Source organism: Orbicella faveolata, unplaced genomic scaffold (genome assembly GCF_042242905.1).
Source record: "Orbicella faveolata isolate gen_17 unplaced genomic scaffold, um_ofav_v1 contig_13, whole genome shotgun sequence".
NCBI classification, from domain to species: Eukaryota; Metazoa; Cnidaria; class Anthozoa; order Scleractinia; family Merulinidae; genus Orbicella; species Orbicella faveolata.
Window position 1 is genome coordinate 4,433,452 of NW_028301540.1, and position 13,660 is coordinate 4,447,111.

General features: G+C 40.3%; 1 protein-coding gene across 3 annotated transcripts; it reads left to right on the forward strand.

Annotated features, from left to right (window-relative positions):
- The first annotated feature begins 286 nt into the window (after positions 1–286).
- LOC110060645 (uncharacterized) lies at positions 287–13,088 on the forward strand. Of its 3 annotated transcripts, none has more exons than XM_020767434.2 (7): positions 287–652; positions 7,256–7,510; positions 8,118–8,230; positions 9,345–9,494; positions 10,128–10,323; positions 11,060–11,161; positions 11,338–13,088. In XM_020767434.2, exons 2-7 carry the CDS (start codon positions 7,259–7,261, stop codon positions 12,553–12,555), a joined length of 2,031 nt encoding a protein of 676 aa, XP_020623093.2. In that variant the 5' UTR covers positions 287–652; positions 7,256–7,258; the 3' UTR covers positions 12,556–13,088. The 3 variants fall into 3 exon arrangements, with proteins under 3 accessions (XP_020623093.2, XP_020623092.2, XP_020623091.2); XM_020767433.2 differs by lacking the exon at positions 287–652 and adding an exon at positions 4,399–4,715; XM_020767432.2 differs by lacking the exon at positions 287–652 and adding an exon at positions 5,797–5,929.
- Positions 13,089–13,660: the final 572 nt, after the last annotated feature.

Below are 13,660 nucleotides of genomic sequence, written 5' to 3' on the forward strand. Positions count from 1 at the left end.
CACTTTCGAAGGGCGATTTGAGTCTTTGGCGGCAAAGAAAACTCTGTCAAGGGCGCGGCTCAAGAAAGTGCTGTTTGGGAAAATCTGACAATAAAAGCCCGCTATATGAATCTTTTGTATGTTGTTTCATTTCTATGCGTTTATTAAACTTTCAAGAGTGACTTTACCAGCTGATTTCTTGCTCGACTTCAGAATGTAAACAACATTTTCACGCTTGGGCTCCTTCCGATACGGCACGAGGTCAAACAAATACGAACAATGCCCAAGTGCGAGACAAAGGAATATATTAATGTGAGCAAAAATAATCCCAGGTGAACATTTGACCGTTAACGACTCGGTACTGAATCAAATGAAGCGAAACTGCTTTAAATTTTGTTCTCTCGCTCTCGGAAAACGGGCTGTAATTCAGTTTTTTTTAAAAGACAAATCGTTGTCGTTCTATCTCCAGTTATGAAGTGAAATATTTACTGAAGCAGTAAGGTAATTTCCTCGTTGTATTCGGCTTTCCGGCGAGTGGGTGCCTCGGTCAACAGCCGACTGAACGTGAATAGTACAGCTGACTTTGAAGCACTACGGCTAGACGGAAACTTTGCGGATAAGTCAAGCAAAACTTGAAGAAGAGATGGCTAGAGAAAAAAATTAAAACATTAAGGTAAGAGAACTTTTATGTCTCTTTCATGCTGAAAATATATTTCGTACAAAGCGGTGTTATTGTGTGCGCAGCGAAAGTTCAAAGACAATTGGGCATTTGATTCAATTCAAAGTTTATTATTCGAACCAATACAAACAGAATTTACGTTCTGTTTTCTCTGTAATTTTCGAGGGTAAACTGGCTTTCACCTTAGCAAATATGTTCCATTCGTAATTCTTTGCTGCCAACATTTCGCGAATATTTCACCGTCAAAGTATATTGTACTGTTCACAAGTTTTTAAAACGATTCTCCGTTCATTCATTGAATTGTATGAATCGTAAGACTGACCGGCGCTATAATAGATTACTCGTTTGACTTTCGAAGCTGAATTTCATCTATTTAAGAAAAATTTTCCGTGCTAAGAAATTTCTACGGATAGCTATATTGAAAGAATTTAATTGACGATCGATTTGAGCCTTAAAAATGATGACGCAATTTTAGCGTAGGAAAACTTTTTGTGTTTCAAGGTGCTATTTCTACGGTGTTTAAAGGCGATTGGCCTTGCGGAACATTCAATTCCCGTGTAATGGTTAAGTATTTCTTTACCCTTTTTCTCTCATTACAATTCTCGTATTGGCCTTCTGTCAGTTTTGTTCCACTCAATTTAGTAACAACGATTTACATTTCATTGGTCATGCTTCACAGAAAAGACAATAACCCGTTTTCATAATCCACCCCCAGGGGGGAAGCGTCGAGAATGGTTTTAAATTTATAACCCAATAACTATTAACGAAAAAATTCTTCAACCTATATCAATCAAAAGAGAGTAAAATAGTTTTACTTTTCTCCGCTAATGCAGATAACTTAGATTGTAAAAAGGACTCAGTTGGAAAGCTATTTTGTTTGTCATACGTCAGTATCACTCGAAAACACCGTCAGTTCACTTTCACTTCCAATACTTTTTTTCCTCTTTTGGCTGTTTGCGTCGAGTCGGGAAGAAAAAAGAAGAACTGCAATATGAACAATAAAACTATTTATCACATCGTACTCATATTTCTTGAACCCGAAGAGCCGTAATATCATGATTTTAGACATCTGCGGCAGCTTCGGAAACCACTGTCGTCGAGTATGAGTTATTGGTGTATGAAAACAAGCTACCGGGGGAGGTGTAATTCAACATTTGCTTAACTCGCGAGAGAACGCCTACGATATAAAAGCGATCAATTTTCATTCAAGCCAATATGTGTATTCAGTGCAATATAATTAACCAATTTGGGGATTTTCGTGACCGTTTTTAGCAAGCTGTAATATCCGAAATGCCATTTACCGTCATTTTGACTACGCAGTTGTGAAGTGCTTTTTAAAAATGTCTTTAAATTTTCCCTCGTTAAGAAGATGATGCAACTGACGTCCTGTATGATTTTTTATACATATATTTTTGCCTCCTACGTTTCAACTCTTAAATTCAAGTGGCCTTTGAAATACAATTTTTATTAATCTCCGGTTTCGGAAAAACAGAACAGAAACGCGTTGAAAACCATTTGATCTTGTCATTTTTTTACAAACTAAGTTAACAAAAATGCGATGGGGGTGAACGCAAGTCCATATGGCTGAAAAAGAAACCTTTATCTATCACCACTGGCCTACGCATGTTCAACATCTGTTCAGATCATCAACTTATAGAACTCGCCTATATCAACTGAGCATTCCACTAAAGGGACATGGAAAGCCTTGGTGGTTTTTGATTTTCGGTGTTCATGAAAAAAAGTCCGGGGGGACTCCCATGTCAAAAGGACGGGGGTGCTCGTGGGAGATTTTGAAAAGAAACCCTAAGAGGTACCAAGATCCTATTTTGTGGGTATGGGTTGGATTTTTTTTTTAACCTGGCTGAGAGGTACCAATTCAAATAAAGCAACACATTTACTGACACTCATCATTTTTAATAGCGATAAAGACGATTGCTTCAAATACCTTCTACTTGTAAAGTTGATCAATACCACAAAGGTTCCCGCTGTGGACCTTTTGAAGCTGAATTCCCTTAGAGGCGCCAAAACTGCTTTTTTGACTCTCTAAAGGTACAACGAGCACCCTCGTCCTTTTCATATAGGAGTCAACCCGGGGAAAAAAAATCGAGAACTTTGAGCAGCCTGTCGGTATCATCGAGAGACGTCATGTTAACGCGGGGGTTGACATTAAGGCCGTATTTTGATTGGGCATGATTATAGTTTTAACGCAAATATCTCGTTCACGTTTCAAGCAGTCAAAAATCTCCTGTTCGTCCCACATATCTACGTTTTGGGCTGTTTTGTAATTTTTTTGGTGAATTTTTGGGTATATTTGGGTATAAATAGTTTTTCTCAAAGGATTAGTTAAATTTATGGAAATAGGAAATTTTGAAGATTTGATGTTGTTTTAAAATTAGAATTTGAAGTTAAAAATTGGTAGGCGTACACCAAACAGTTGTCCACCAACCTGGGTTGTCCTTTCGGGGGCGTTCAACTGTCTGGTGGTGTTCCAAACCTTTTTTCCCTTTTTAATCCTTCGTTAAACTTCCTGAAATTTGACTTAAATTCATGATAACCCCCCTCCTTAATTTGCACCAGAAATCCACCGACGTCCGAAAGCATCCGACTCCGTGCTCTGATTATTACTACGTAAGCTAACTACATCAAAATAACTTTCATTTCTGATGCTCGTTGTTCATGAGTTTTTTCAACATCCCGCTAAGCTGAGCCGGTAAATCACAGAATTACAAAGGTACATTAAGTTGGAATTCACTTTGGCTGCGGCCATCTGATCGATAAAGATTAGAGGTAATCGGCTTACTAGCGCTGTTGTTGTTTTCTCTGTGTGTGAAGGTGTTGGGGGGGGGGGGGATTTAATCCTCGTACCCATACCTTTTTCTCACTTCAGTGGACGAGTAATAAGAAGATGCGCAGCAATTACGGACTGAATCTGAAAAATAGATTCTTTTAAATCGAAATTTATTGGGAGATGGTAACCTTCCTGTTTTGAAATAATCCAGAACAGCACGTAGGGTCTAAGCCTGGATGTAAGCACTGTAAAAATGGTAAGCTTTCATGGGAATAACGATCAAAATGTTTGCAATAAACCAGCAAATTCCCCCCAAAAAGAGAAAAATTAATCAAGCCAGCAAGACACTCCTAAATTACAAAAATTCACGGTCCTCTCTTTTCTCATATTTTTCTTTGATCACTGTTTCTCGTGCGTTCTCTCCGTTGCAACTTAAGACAATAGAACTACAACCAGCACCTTCCCCAAAGGATAGTGAATGAAAACGTGAATAAATAAATAAAAATAAGAAATGAAATAAATAAATGAAAAAATGAATCAGCAAATAACACATTAACATCCTTAAAAAAAGTTGAGTTAATTATTAAAGGAGCTCGAGTTATATTGGTCACGTCAAAAATTACCTTGAAATTGAACTCGGAAACCTGAAAATAGTCTTTTCCTTAGATAGAAAAACACCAAAGAAATAGTAATCAACCATAAAGGAACAAAGATGACTAAGGATAGAGAAGACTAACTCGAATTACAAACGAGGAACTTGAAAAATGTAGGCTAAACTTTTCAAGATCAGACCAGGAGCCCTTTGAAAGGGCCTTTGCAGTCCTGATAGAAGTTGGTAACCTGTGTGGAATCCCCGCTAGTGCTAGTGGCATGGGCGTTATAAAATACTTACTTATCTTTCATTCATCATTGACGCCTCCGGAAAACTATTACAAGATGAAATCAATATGGGCTGGGTACGACGGTATGTATGAAATGGCAGTTGATCTGTCGAGGGCAGAATGCCTTTGATTCGTATGAGTCGCTATGAGTGCAGTTTTTCACGATCTGTAAGATGAAATAATAGCTATGGAAAGACAGCATCTGTGGGAGAAGCTTTCTGGTTTACGCTAGTCCTTACAGGTTTCATCCCAGATGAAATTTTAAGTCGATTTTTGCTTCATCGACATTTTGACATTAGTGACCACAGAGACGAAAATCCGCGAACGCAGACAGCACAATGGCTTCGTTTTCTCTACATGCACGTTTCTGTTCGCTTCTTCGTAACCGGTAAGTTAACGGTCAATCATCTGTTGTTCTTTGTTATTTTACTTTGGTTTATGTTTTCGGCGTTGTTTATCTCCGCTGGCCTGTAAAATTGGAACAAATACACAGCTCTTCACAATGAAAAGCTTTAAAGGTCAAAATAACACGCTTTAAATGTTGTGATGCGATGAGGCTGTTTCAAACGCGACAACCAACAGCTCCCAAGTTTATGTGTTGATTTTGAATGTAGTATGTAGACAGAAAGTAGTTTAGCTCTCCTGAGGAAATCAGTTCGCAAGACTACATAAATCTTTTTTAAATGAATTATGTACACATCTCTAAAAATAATGAACCGGTGGCAGTCAGACTTTCCGTTGAATCACGCATATGTCTGAACAAAACTGAAAACAACCTTACCAGGGATATACATCTCAAATTTAATTTTTATAAAGTGAAAAATTCGATCACTACTCTTTTACTCACCTTTACGTTCATTCCATTAGCTCAAGCGGCTCTTTAAATTTCATCCATTAGTGTCCTATCTTAATTTGGTTTTTATCAACGTAACATCGACTGACATAACATAAAACGCAGTTTACTTTTATTCTAAAGTTTTCGGCGTTTTGTGATTTGCGTTGCTGTTTTATTTTTTGCAAGTAAGCGAATTCATTTCTTTAGTTCGTGAAGCAATTCTTCTCGTTAAGATCTTTCTGCTTTCTCATGCGATGAAGATTCCATTTCTGGGTGTAGATATCTCAGTTTACGTTAGCCGAGTTATCTGGAGTGTTTGTCAGCTCGCCATGTCTATTCAGACGCCTGCACGCATGAGAGATAGAGTCAATTGGTTATTTTTTAGTAGAATATTTAATTTAAGACACGCAACGGCGGGCCTTTCAGTAATTTAATGGCTTCACGCGTCTTTGACAAAAAGTTAGGAAATCAATTTTTTACACGTATCTTAGCCCTGGTTATCAGTATTTCAGTCGATGGACGCGCTGCATTTAGTAAGGTGATATCTCCAAGACATGAGGGTAATTTCGGTTGATGTTTCCATAACAACCATTAAGTAGCGTCTTTCACTGAGTAGCGTGGCTGGCGGTTTCTAAAAGCTCATGTAACGCGTCGGGTTGAACATAAAAATAGACAGAAGAGATGTCTGCTCATTAACTCAGATTTGCTGCTTTAAATATGGTTTTTCAAGGTGGAGAATCTTCTCGCCTAATTGAGTAAGCATGGAGGTAAATAACTTCTCATTTTTCGTCTTTATATATTTATATATTTTTGTAAAAACAGAATGAGATAACAGTGTGATTAACAGAACTTTAGTCTGGGTGAACCACGCGCCGCTTGATGCCTGTTTACGTTGATCCCACGGTCGAGCGACCTAAGTGAATACAAAAATATATATATTCTTCGGTTTTCATGAGGACGGTGTTTATCTGCATGAAAGATCAACAATTAGGGTTAAATTTTCCAACTTGGTAGCCAAATGACATACATTTGATGAGGCCGGAAAACAGGGAAGTATTATTTAAAAGGTTAAATATTTATCCATTAGATGCGTAGAATATTTCATGCCTTCAAGCGTGGGTACATGTGACGTCTAAAGCAGTTTCGCAATGAAAAATCAGCAAGGAAGACCGAAATTGCGACAAACACAGAAAATCTATTAAGAGTTTTGGGTTATGTGCGATTATTTGAAATGATTCTGTACCCCAGACAATAAATAATTGCATATGATGAGCTCCCTAACTTCCTTTCCTAATCGGTGCGCTAAATCAATTAAACATTAAAAATTATAATTTTTAATGCTACACTGAATATAAAGCAGTCGCTAAGTAGTGCTATTGTGATCAAATTTTTACCTCTTTCTGAAAAAGTTGCTTTGATTCGCGCTACCAGTAAAAATGAAATTTTCGATCCGCAAAATTTCAATTTTCACTGAGGCACTGAAACGCGAAAACACGACACGCGTCACGCGAGTGATCGAGATACGTTGTCAATCCAAACCATCGCTGATTCGTGCCCGTGGAACACTAATGATCAACACAAGGAACAAACTCGCCGAAAAACAACATATTTATGCGGATGCATTCATTTGATGCAAACACGCACTGTTGATGTGCGCGTTTGATGCTAGGCCTTTCTACAAATACCCAGACATTTTTTGGAAAACTTAAAAGGTTCCAAGATAATGAGAAAATATTAAGATATATAGAAAGGAAACATTTTGGCTGAGACCTGTGTTTTTTTTGTTTTTTGTTTTTTTTCGCTTTTTTATTCCGTCTCTACTCCTTCAGTTCTCTCCTGCAAAAATTTGTGAATATTTTGAAACTTTTGGAAGCGACTCAAAATCGGTTTATTTTTTAAACAAAGATATTATGAGAGTTTTTCGAGATATTTAGAAAAAATGTGATATTTAGGAAAAAATGGAGAATTTCCAGAAAGATAGTTTGGCGATTTTACGTTGTATTTTTGGAAAGACCTATGGATTCGTGCGTGTGTTGAGCCGGGTACGAACATTGCCGTGATTCATTTCTATTTTTCTCCTCTGACTGTTCTAGATCATGGACAAGCTAGAGATCATTATCACGGTACTTCTACTCTGCCTGGTAGCATTAGGCGTGTACGTGGCCACTTCATGGACACTTGCCTGGAAGAAGAAGAAGGAGAATGAAGGAGGCCGTGTGGAGGTCCCGTACAAATATCTGGAGGAGGAAGCAGAGAACGCTCGGAAGAAAGTCGCCACGGCCTATGCACAAGAGACTATGCCAAAAATTACCATCACTCCTGTACAACCACGGCCGGACTTCCCTAGGGTACGAGATATGAGTTACTGTTAACGCGCAATAATAGGGTATGAGTTGGAGTGGTGCAAGCGCGCATTGAAGCCACGCGCGTATCCTCGCTCGCGCGCACTGCTCCCACTCGCTACCTATTATTACTCGAACGCTTAGTGCGCAGTCCACTTGCTGACCGACGGACCACTTACTGGCCCTCTGTCTGTCTGTCTGTCTGATCAACATACAGACAACAGACTGACGGATGGCTGTCCTGAGAGTCTTTCTGACTCGCTCACCGACCCAGCTGCTTATCAACTAACCAGCTAAATGATCCTCTTTCTCTGACTGACTACGAACTGACTAACTGAATTACTGACTGACAGACCGATTGACTGTCCGACCGACCGACTCACCAGCCCTCACCCACCTACCCATTGCACTGACCATCTATCGGACTGACCACCAGACAGACAGACAAACGATGGATCGGCCCACCAGACTTCACTGACGCCCATCAATTAACCCATTGACCGAGCTTCTAACGGACTGATCGCCAGGTAGAGACACGGACAAACCTTTCCTTGTCGGAAACTGTATTCCTTTTAGGCGCTACGGTTTATAAGATCTTTACTTTTTCTTGTAGAGTTTAATGTCTTCAGACGAATTGTTTTCCGATGAGGAGGAAGAAGAGTCACACAGCGATGATCATCTAGACTTGGGAAGACTTTATTTTGCTCTTAGATACGATCAACACCGGTAAGACAAATGTCCCAACTCTCCTTACTGATTCCCTTACATGTCTTCAAATAGTTTAGTTTTTAGTTTTATTATCGCACACTGTTTACAGAAAAACAACTTAACGTAAAATGTCAGTGCTGAGAATTTGGCGGGAGATCTAAACAATACCTTCACGTTTATGATGATTCTCTTTATTCTCCTTACCTATCTACTTGGTTATATATAATGGTTGCAAGGAGAAATTCATTGTTGATCATGAGGTCGCGGGATCAAGTCCCGCTCTGATCACTAAGCTGAAGTTGTTTCTTGGTGGACCCTAGTTCAACTCCTCGGTCATGTTTGTAAATAGCCAACTGTTCTGCCCTCTGCTGGTTGGGATTTTCAAGCCTCTTACTGTTGATTTGAAATATTTGTTTCGTTCATTTTAAGAGGCATGCCTGTGAACTAGCTAGGTGTTGCTAAGCGCATTGACCACTATAAACAAACATTGAATACTTTTTTAACATTCTTCGAAATTCGGATCCAGATTAAATGTTATTCTTGGCATGGTTTGTCTCCTTCGAATAGTCGGGGCAAATTTGGAACGTCGCGCATTGTTTCTCTTAGCGGAGCGATGCGTGAAGATTCAGATAACGTTAGTTTTTGCCACTGAACTGGCGAGGACGGGGAAAAAAATGGAAAGGTAAAAAGAAATAGAGGATATTACATGGGCGCGAGGAGATAGGAAATTTCTGTTCGAGTTTTGAAAAATATTTCACGAGTGAGCGCAGCCAACGAGTAAAATATGTTTAAACACGAGAAGAGAAATTTGGTATCTCCAAGCGTACACATCTAATGTTTTGTTAATTTTATAGACACCAATGAAATACCAAACCATTTCACTTTCGCTCAAAAAGCCTCAATGTATTATGTAACTATAGCAGCGGTGATCTTTTTACACGGGTTATTTTTTACGTGTGAATATATCATGTTTTCACGCGAAAGATCCCCTTGTATTTCTTTGGTGTTGTTTATATAAAAAAGGTATTATGTCTCTCTCTACTCGGAAGCGAAAGTTATCCTCCTCGAAGAATCAAACTATGAAACTGTAAAGATGCCCAGGGACCTCATATAAAGTTTTCTATTTCTGTAGTTCCATGTTGATTGTGCGACTGATCAGAGCTGAGGACATTCCAATGGAGCGAGAAGCATCGAGTACTTACGTAGATGTTCATCTCCTTCCACTCAATCTACAGAGCCATACGTTTGAACCCTTCGACACCACAATTAACGTCAGTTTCAGGTATGAGATGAAGATAAATTTTTGCAGAAGTTCAGGGGGTACTCCCAGGAAAATTGGGTGGGGGAGTGCGGCCCACTTCCGCAAAACCCTTACCTTATTTATGACCAAAATCTGCGGTTTTCCCTACAGTATTTATGACCTGATCAAAAATTCGATATCCTATTTATGACTTGACCCTTAAATCAATACCCTGTCTCAGACCAGCCTTATAATGAGCTCCCTAGTTCAGAATGATGTTAAAGGCATCGCGAAGGGCTTCTGTTGATGGTTTTATCGATAATGATGAGAGAGTAGCTTCATCTAGTAAACAACATACCCAATTCAAGACTAGAGTGTAAAAACCATACCCTATTTAAGACCAAAATGACCAAAATCGATACCCTATTTCTGAGCAAAACGGCTAAAACCCGGGAGCCCATGGCTCCTGCTAAAAGCCATACCCTTAAGCTGAGGGCCGTACATACCTATGTATCCCACATAAGGGAGTATGCCCCCCCGGTGGGGAATGAATTAGCAAATTCACTGTTGACATTTTACCTCATTGGTATACGCGTGGTATCATGCCAAATACCAAGAAAAGATAATTTCTACTGTAGAGACGAATTGACTCCAAACTGACTTATTATTCCACAGGGAAGTGTACGAGTTTCCGCTGTCCCAATCGGACTTGGCACAACAGACACTCAACCTGCACATATGTCGTTATGACAGCTATTCCCGACGGACCTCTATAGGTGATGTGTTTCTAGCTCTGGCTGAATTAAGCGCACAAGGAATTGATTTTACACGAGAAGTCTTTCTCTGTCGAAACATCATCAGCCATCAAGAGGTAGGAATTTTTTTTCTGTGTGGTTATCCCATAACAGTGTTCTGTAATTGGTTAAAGAAAAACCCATACGATAAGTTTTAGCCAGTTACAGCAAACTACTTCGGTGACTTAAGCCCGGTCCTCACTAGCGACGCAAACATAAGCATAAAAGAAGCTTATGCGCTAGTGAGGACAGCCACGACACAAGCATAAGCATAAACATAAGAATATCAAAACCTTGCGTTCTTGTTATGCTTATGCTTATGCTTATGCTTATGCTTATGCCGCTATATTGTCCAGTGAGGACATGTTGGCATAAGCATAAGCGTAAGACTTTCAGCCAATCAGGGAGCACTTTATGCTTATGTCAACATGTCCCCACTGAACATAAGCATAAGCATAAGCATAAGCATAAGAAGAAAGCTTATGCTTATGCTTATGTCGCGGCTGTCCTCACTAGCGCATGAGCTTCTTAATGCCTATGTTTATGCTTATGCTTGCGTCGCAAGTGAGGACCGGCCTTTTAGCGTAGGCACGTTTTCCCGCGCTTGGCGCCGGTTTCAAGTTTTCCCGCGCTTAGGACTGGTTTCATGTTGTCCCGCGCTAGGCACCTGCGGCACTTGAAGCTCTGATTGGTCCAAAGAATTAGTTCCATTTGCCGTGATTGGCAAGCCGTGATTGTTTATTATTATTAAGCCACTAATAAACATTATTATTATTATTATTATTATTATTATTATTATTATTTTTCACATAGATCTACCGTACACTGGGCAGAAGGAAACGTCTGCGTCCTGTCGATGAAGAGGGACAAGATGAGAGTGAAATGAAACCCGAGTCAAAACCCAAAGAAAAAAAGGTGAGAGAGATCTCACTTAGTAGCCTTCCTCCTCTTAACTCCTCGCCGGTCTTTCTTCATATTTGATCTTATTGCCTGCATATTTCAACACTTTTATTAGACCTTTTGATATTTACAATTTCATGGCATTCCTAGCTATTGCTAATTCATACTCGGTTCTCCTGCATCTCTTTCAGGCTTCAAGAACAGTGAGCTCCCAGCGGATGTGGGATGTTCTCCGCAGAGCCGTGAAGTCAGGTTCATACAAAGGAGAGAATTTGCCTTCGGAGTCTGCCATGTACTGGGAATCCATATTCTCACCCGGGGCCTCCAGTGGGGAAGGACAGAGGTTTGTATCAGCGCCAACCAGCCCCGTCAAATCCCCTGAATTTGCCTACTTCTCGGGCCCAGGCCCTCCATCTGAACGCCACGATGACACCAGCGAAGAAGAAGGTGTGGAAGAAAGGGAGGAATCCGCTCTTGATTTCCCTACAGAGGAATCTGAGTTTGATTCTTCTGCCAATGAACAAGAGAGCGACAGGCACAAGGAATGGTCCCAGTCTCCTCCGATCAAGACTGTTCAGCTCTCCCCAGCTCCCGAGGAGTACTATCGAATCGTGCCTATCACCCCTTATAAAGACAATGGAGAAGCTCCTGAGCCCTCATTCTCCTGGAAACTTCCACACACGTATTCATCACGTGATCGTGATATAGTACAGACTCTTACCCAAGCCTACAAGGAACCTCGGGTTGTGCCTTTCGCAAGCGTTTCCCAGTTCGAGCCCGGCGCCCCGCCAGCTAAAAAAGTTTCGTTCAGCCCGCCTTCGGTTCAGACCGGAAGTGACGTCAGAGAGCGTAGGCCGGCACAGTCAAAGATATCAAAACAGAAAAAAGTGGGTGATACAAAGAGGACGGCATCTAAAGGAAAGAGAAAAACTGTTGCATCCAAAGAGAGAAAGAAAATGTCTCCCAGAAAGGAACCTGATGGTGAGCCCGCGGAGAAGATGGTCAGCTCAGTAAAAGGGAAAGCCAGGTACTTGCCCTCAAAGTTTCGGGGTAAATCATCGCTAAAAGGTCACAGAATAGCTTTTCGGCGAAAAGAACGAGAGCCTTCCGAAGGTTTATCGAACGAAACGTCAGAAGAAGAGTCGCTGGTAGAGACTCCTTCAAGATTAACGGAGGATGTTGCAACTGGAAGTGGAGGAATGAACTTCCCGTCAATCTCCACCGGAGACTACCGAAGTCCACCGTTATCTCCTTTAAAAGACTTTTATTCAATTACCCGATCGCAGTCGGATCCGAGCGTAGATGTCGAACACTTCCGAAGTTTAGGCGAATCGTCTCCGGGATCCCGACTGACTCGTTCGATGTTGGAAGTACGTGGCGACAGAACAACGGATGAAGAAGAACAATGAAAATTACTGAAAAGAACATAAGATTCAATCGATAAAGAAGAATGATATTTTTATCAAAACCAAATTTGAAGGTACTCTTTAGTACAAGTTCGAAAGTTTACAAATTCATGGAATTCGATTTTGTTAACGTTTTAGTTTCAGAGAAAAACGGATTATGTCTTGGCCTTATTATAGCCTTGTTCTACTCAGTTATAGAATTCTTGATTGTTTGAGTCTAAACTTGGGCAAGGAGTGCATGTGGAAATCGGGGACTGGCCGCTCTATAGCTAGGTCCAGCAGTTTGTCGATGAATCACAAAAATAAAATACAAATATCGATATTTTCCACACGAGTTTCCAGATGTAATTCCTTGAAGTGGGAAAAAAATCGTTGTATATTAATAGGAAATGTAATTCTTTGAAATGAGAAAAAAATTCACTTTAAGTGACCAGGAAATAACAGTTTAATAATTAGAATATAGCTACATCGACAGGAATTTACTATGTATATTACAGATATATATTCAAAATAAATCTATACACGGAGCTACCAAAGGCTTGGCTCAGTTGCATGATTTTAGTGATTAGACACACGTTTCTCACGTTTCTAACGTTCCTCACTTTTCTAACGTTTCTCACATTACTCACGTTTCACGTTTCTAACGTTTCTCGCGTTTCTAACGTTTCTCACCTTTCACGTTTCTAACGTTTCTCTCATTTCTCACGTTTCTCACATTTCTAACCTTTCTCGCGTTTCTCAAGTTTCCTACGTTTCCAAAGTTTCTCAAGTTTCTCGCCTTTCTAACGTACGTTTCTAATGTTTCTCACATTTCTAACGTTTCTCGCGTTTCTCGCGTTTCTCGCGTTTCTCGCGTTTCTCCCGTTTCTCCCGTTTCTCTCGTTTCTCGTGGTTTCGCGAACAGCGAATATGCGGGAACGACAGAGCCAAACGTTAGTTCGTACGTTTGCCAAAGCCGACCTAACGGTGCTAACTGCTAACTGCAAGCAAGCATTAACTCATTTATTTTGTGTAAACAACATCCAGGCGTCTAAACCCCATACTCCCTCGATGTACGCCTGTGATGTAGCTTCTCCTCTCTGGCATGAGAGCCCGCTCGTAGGCTATT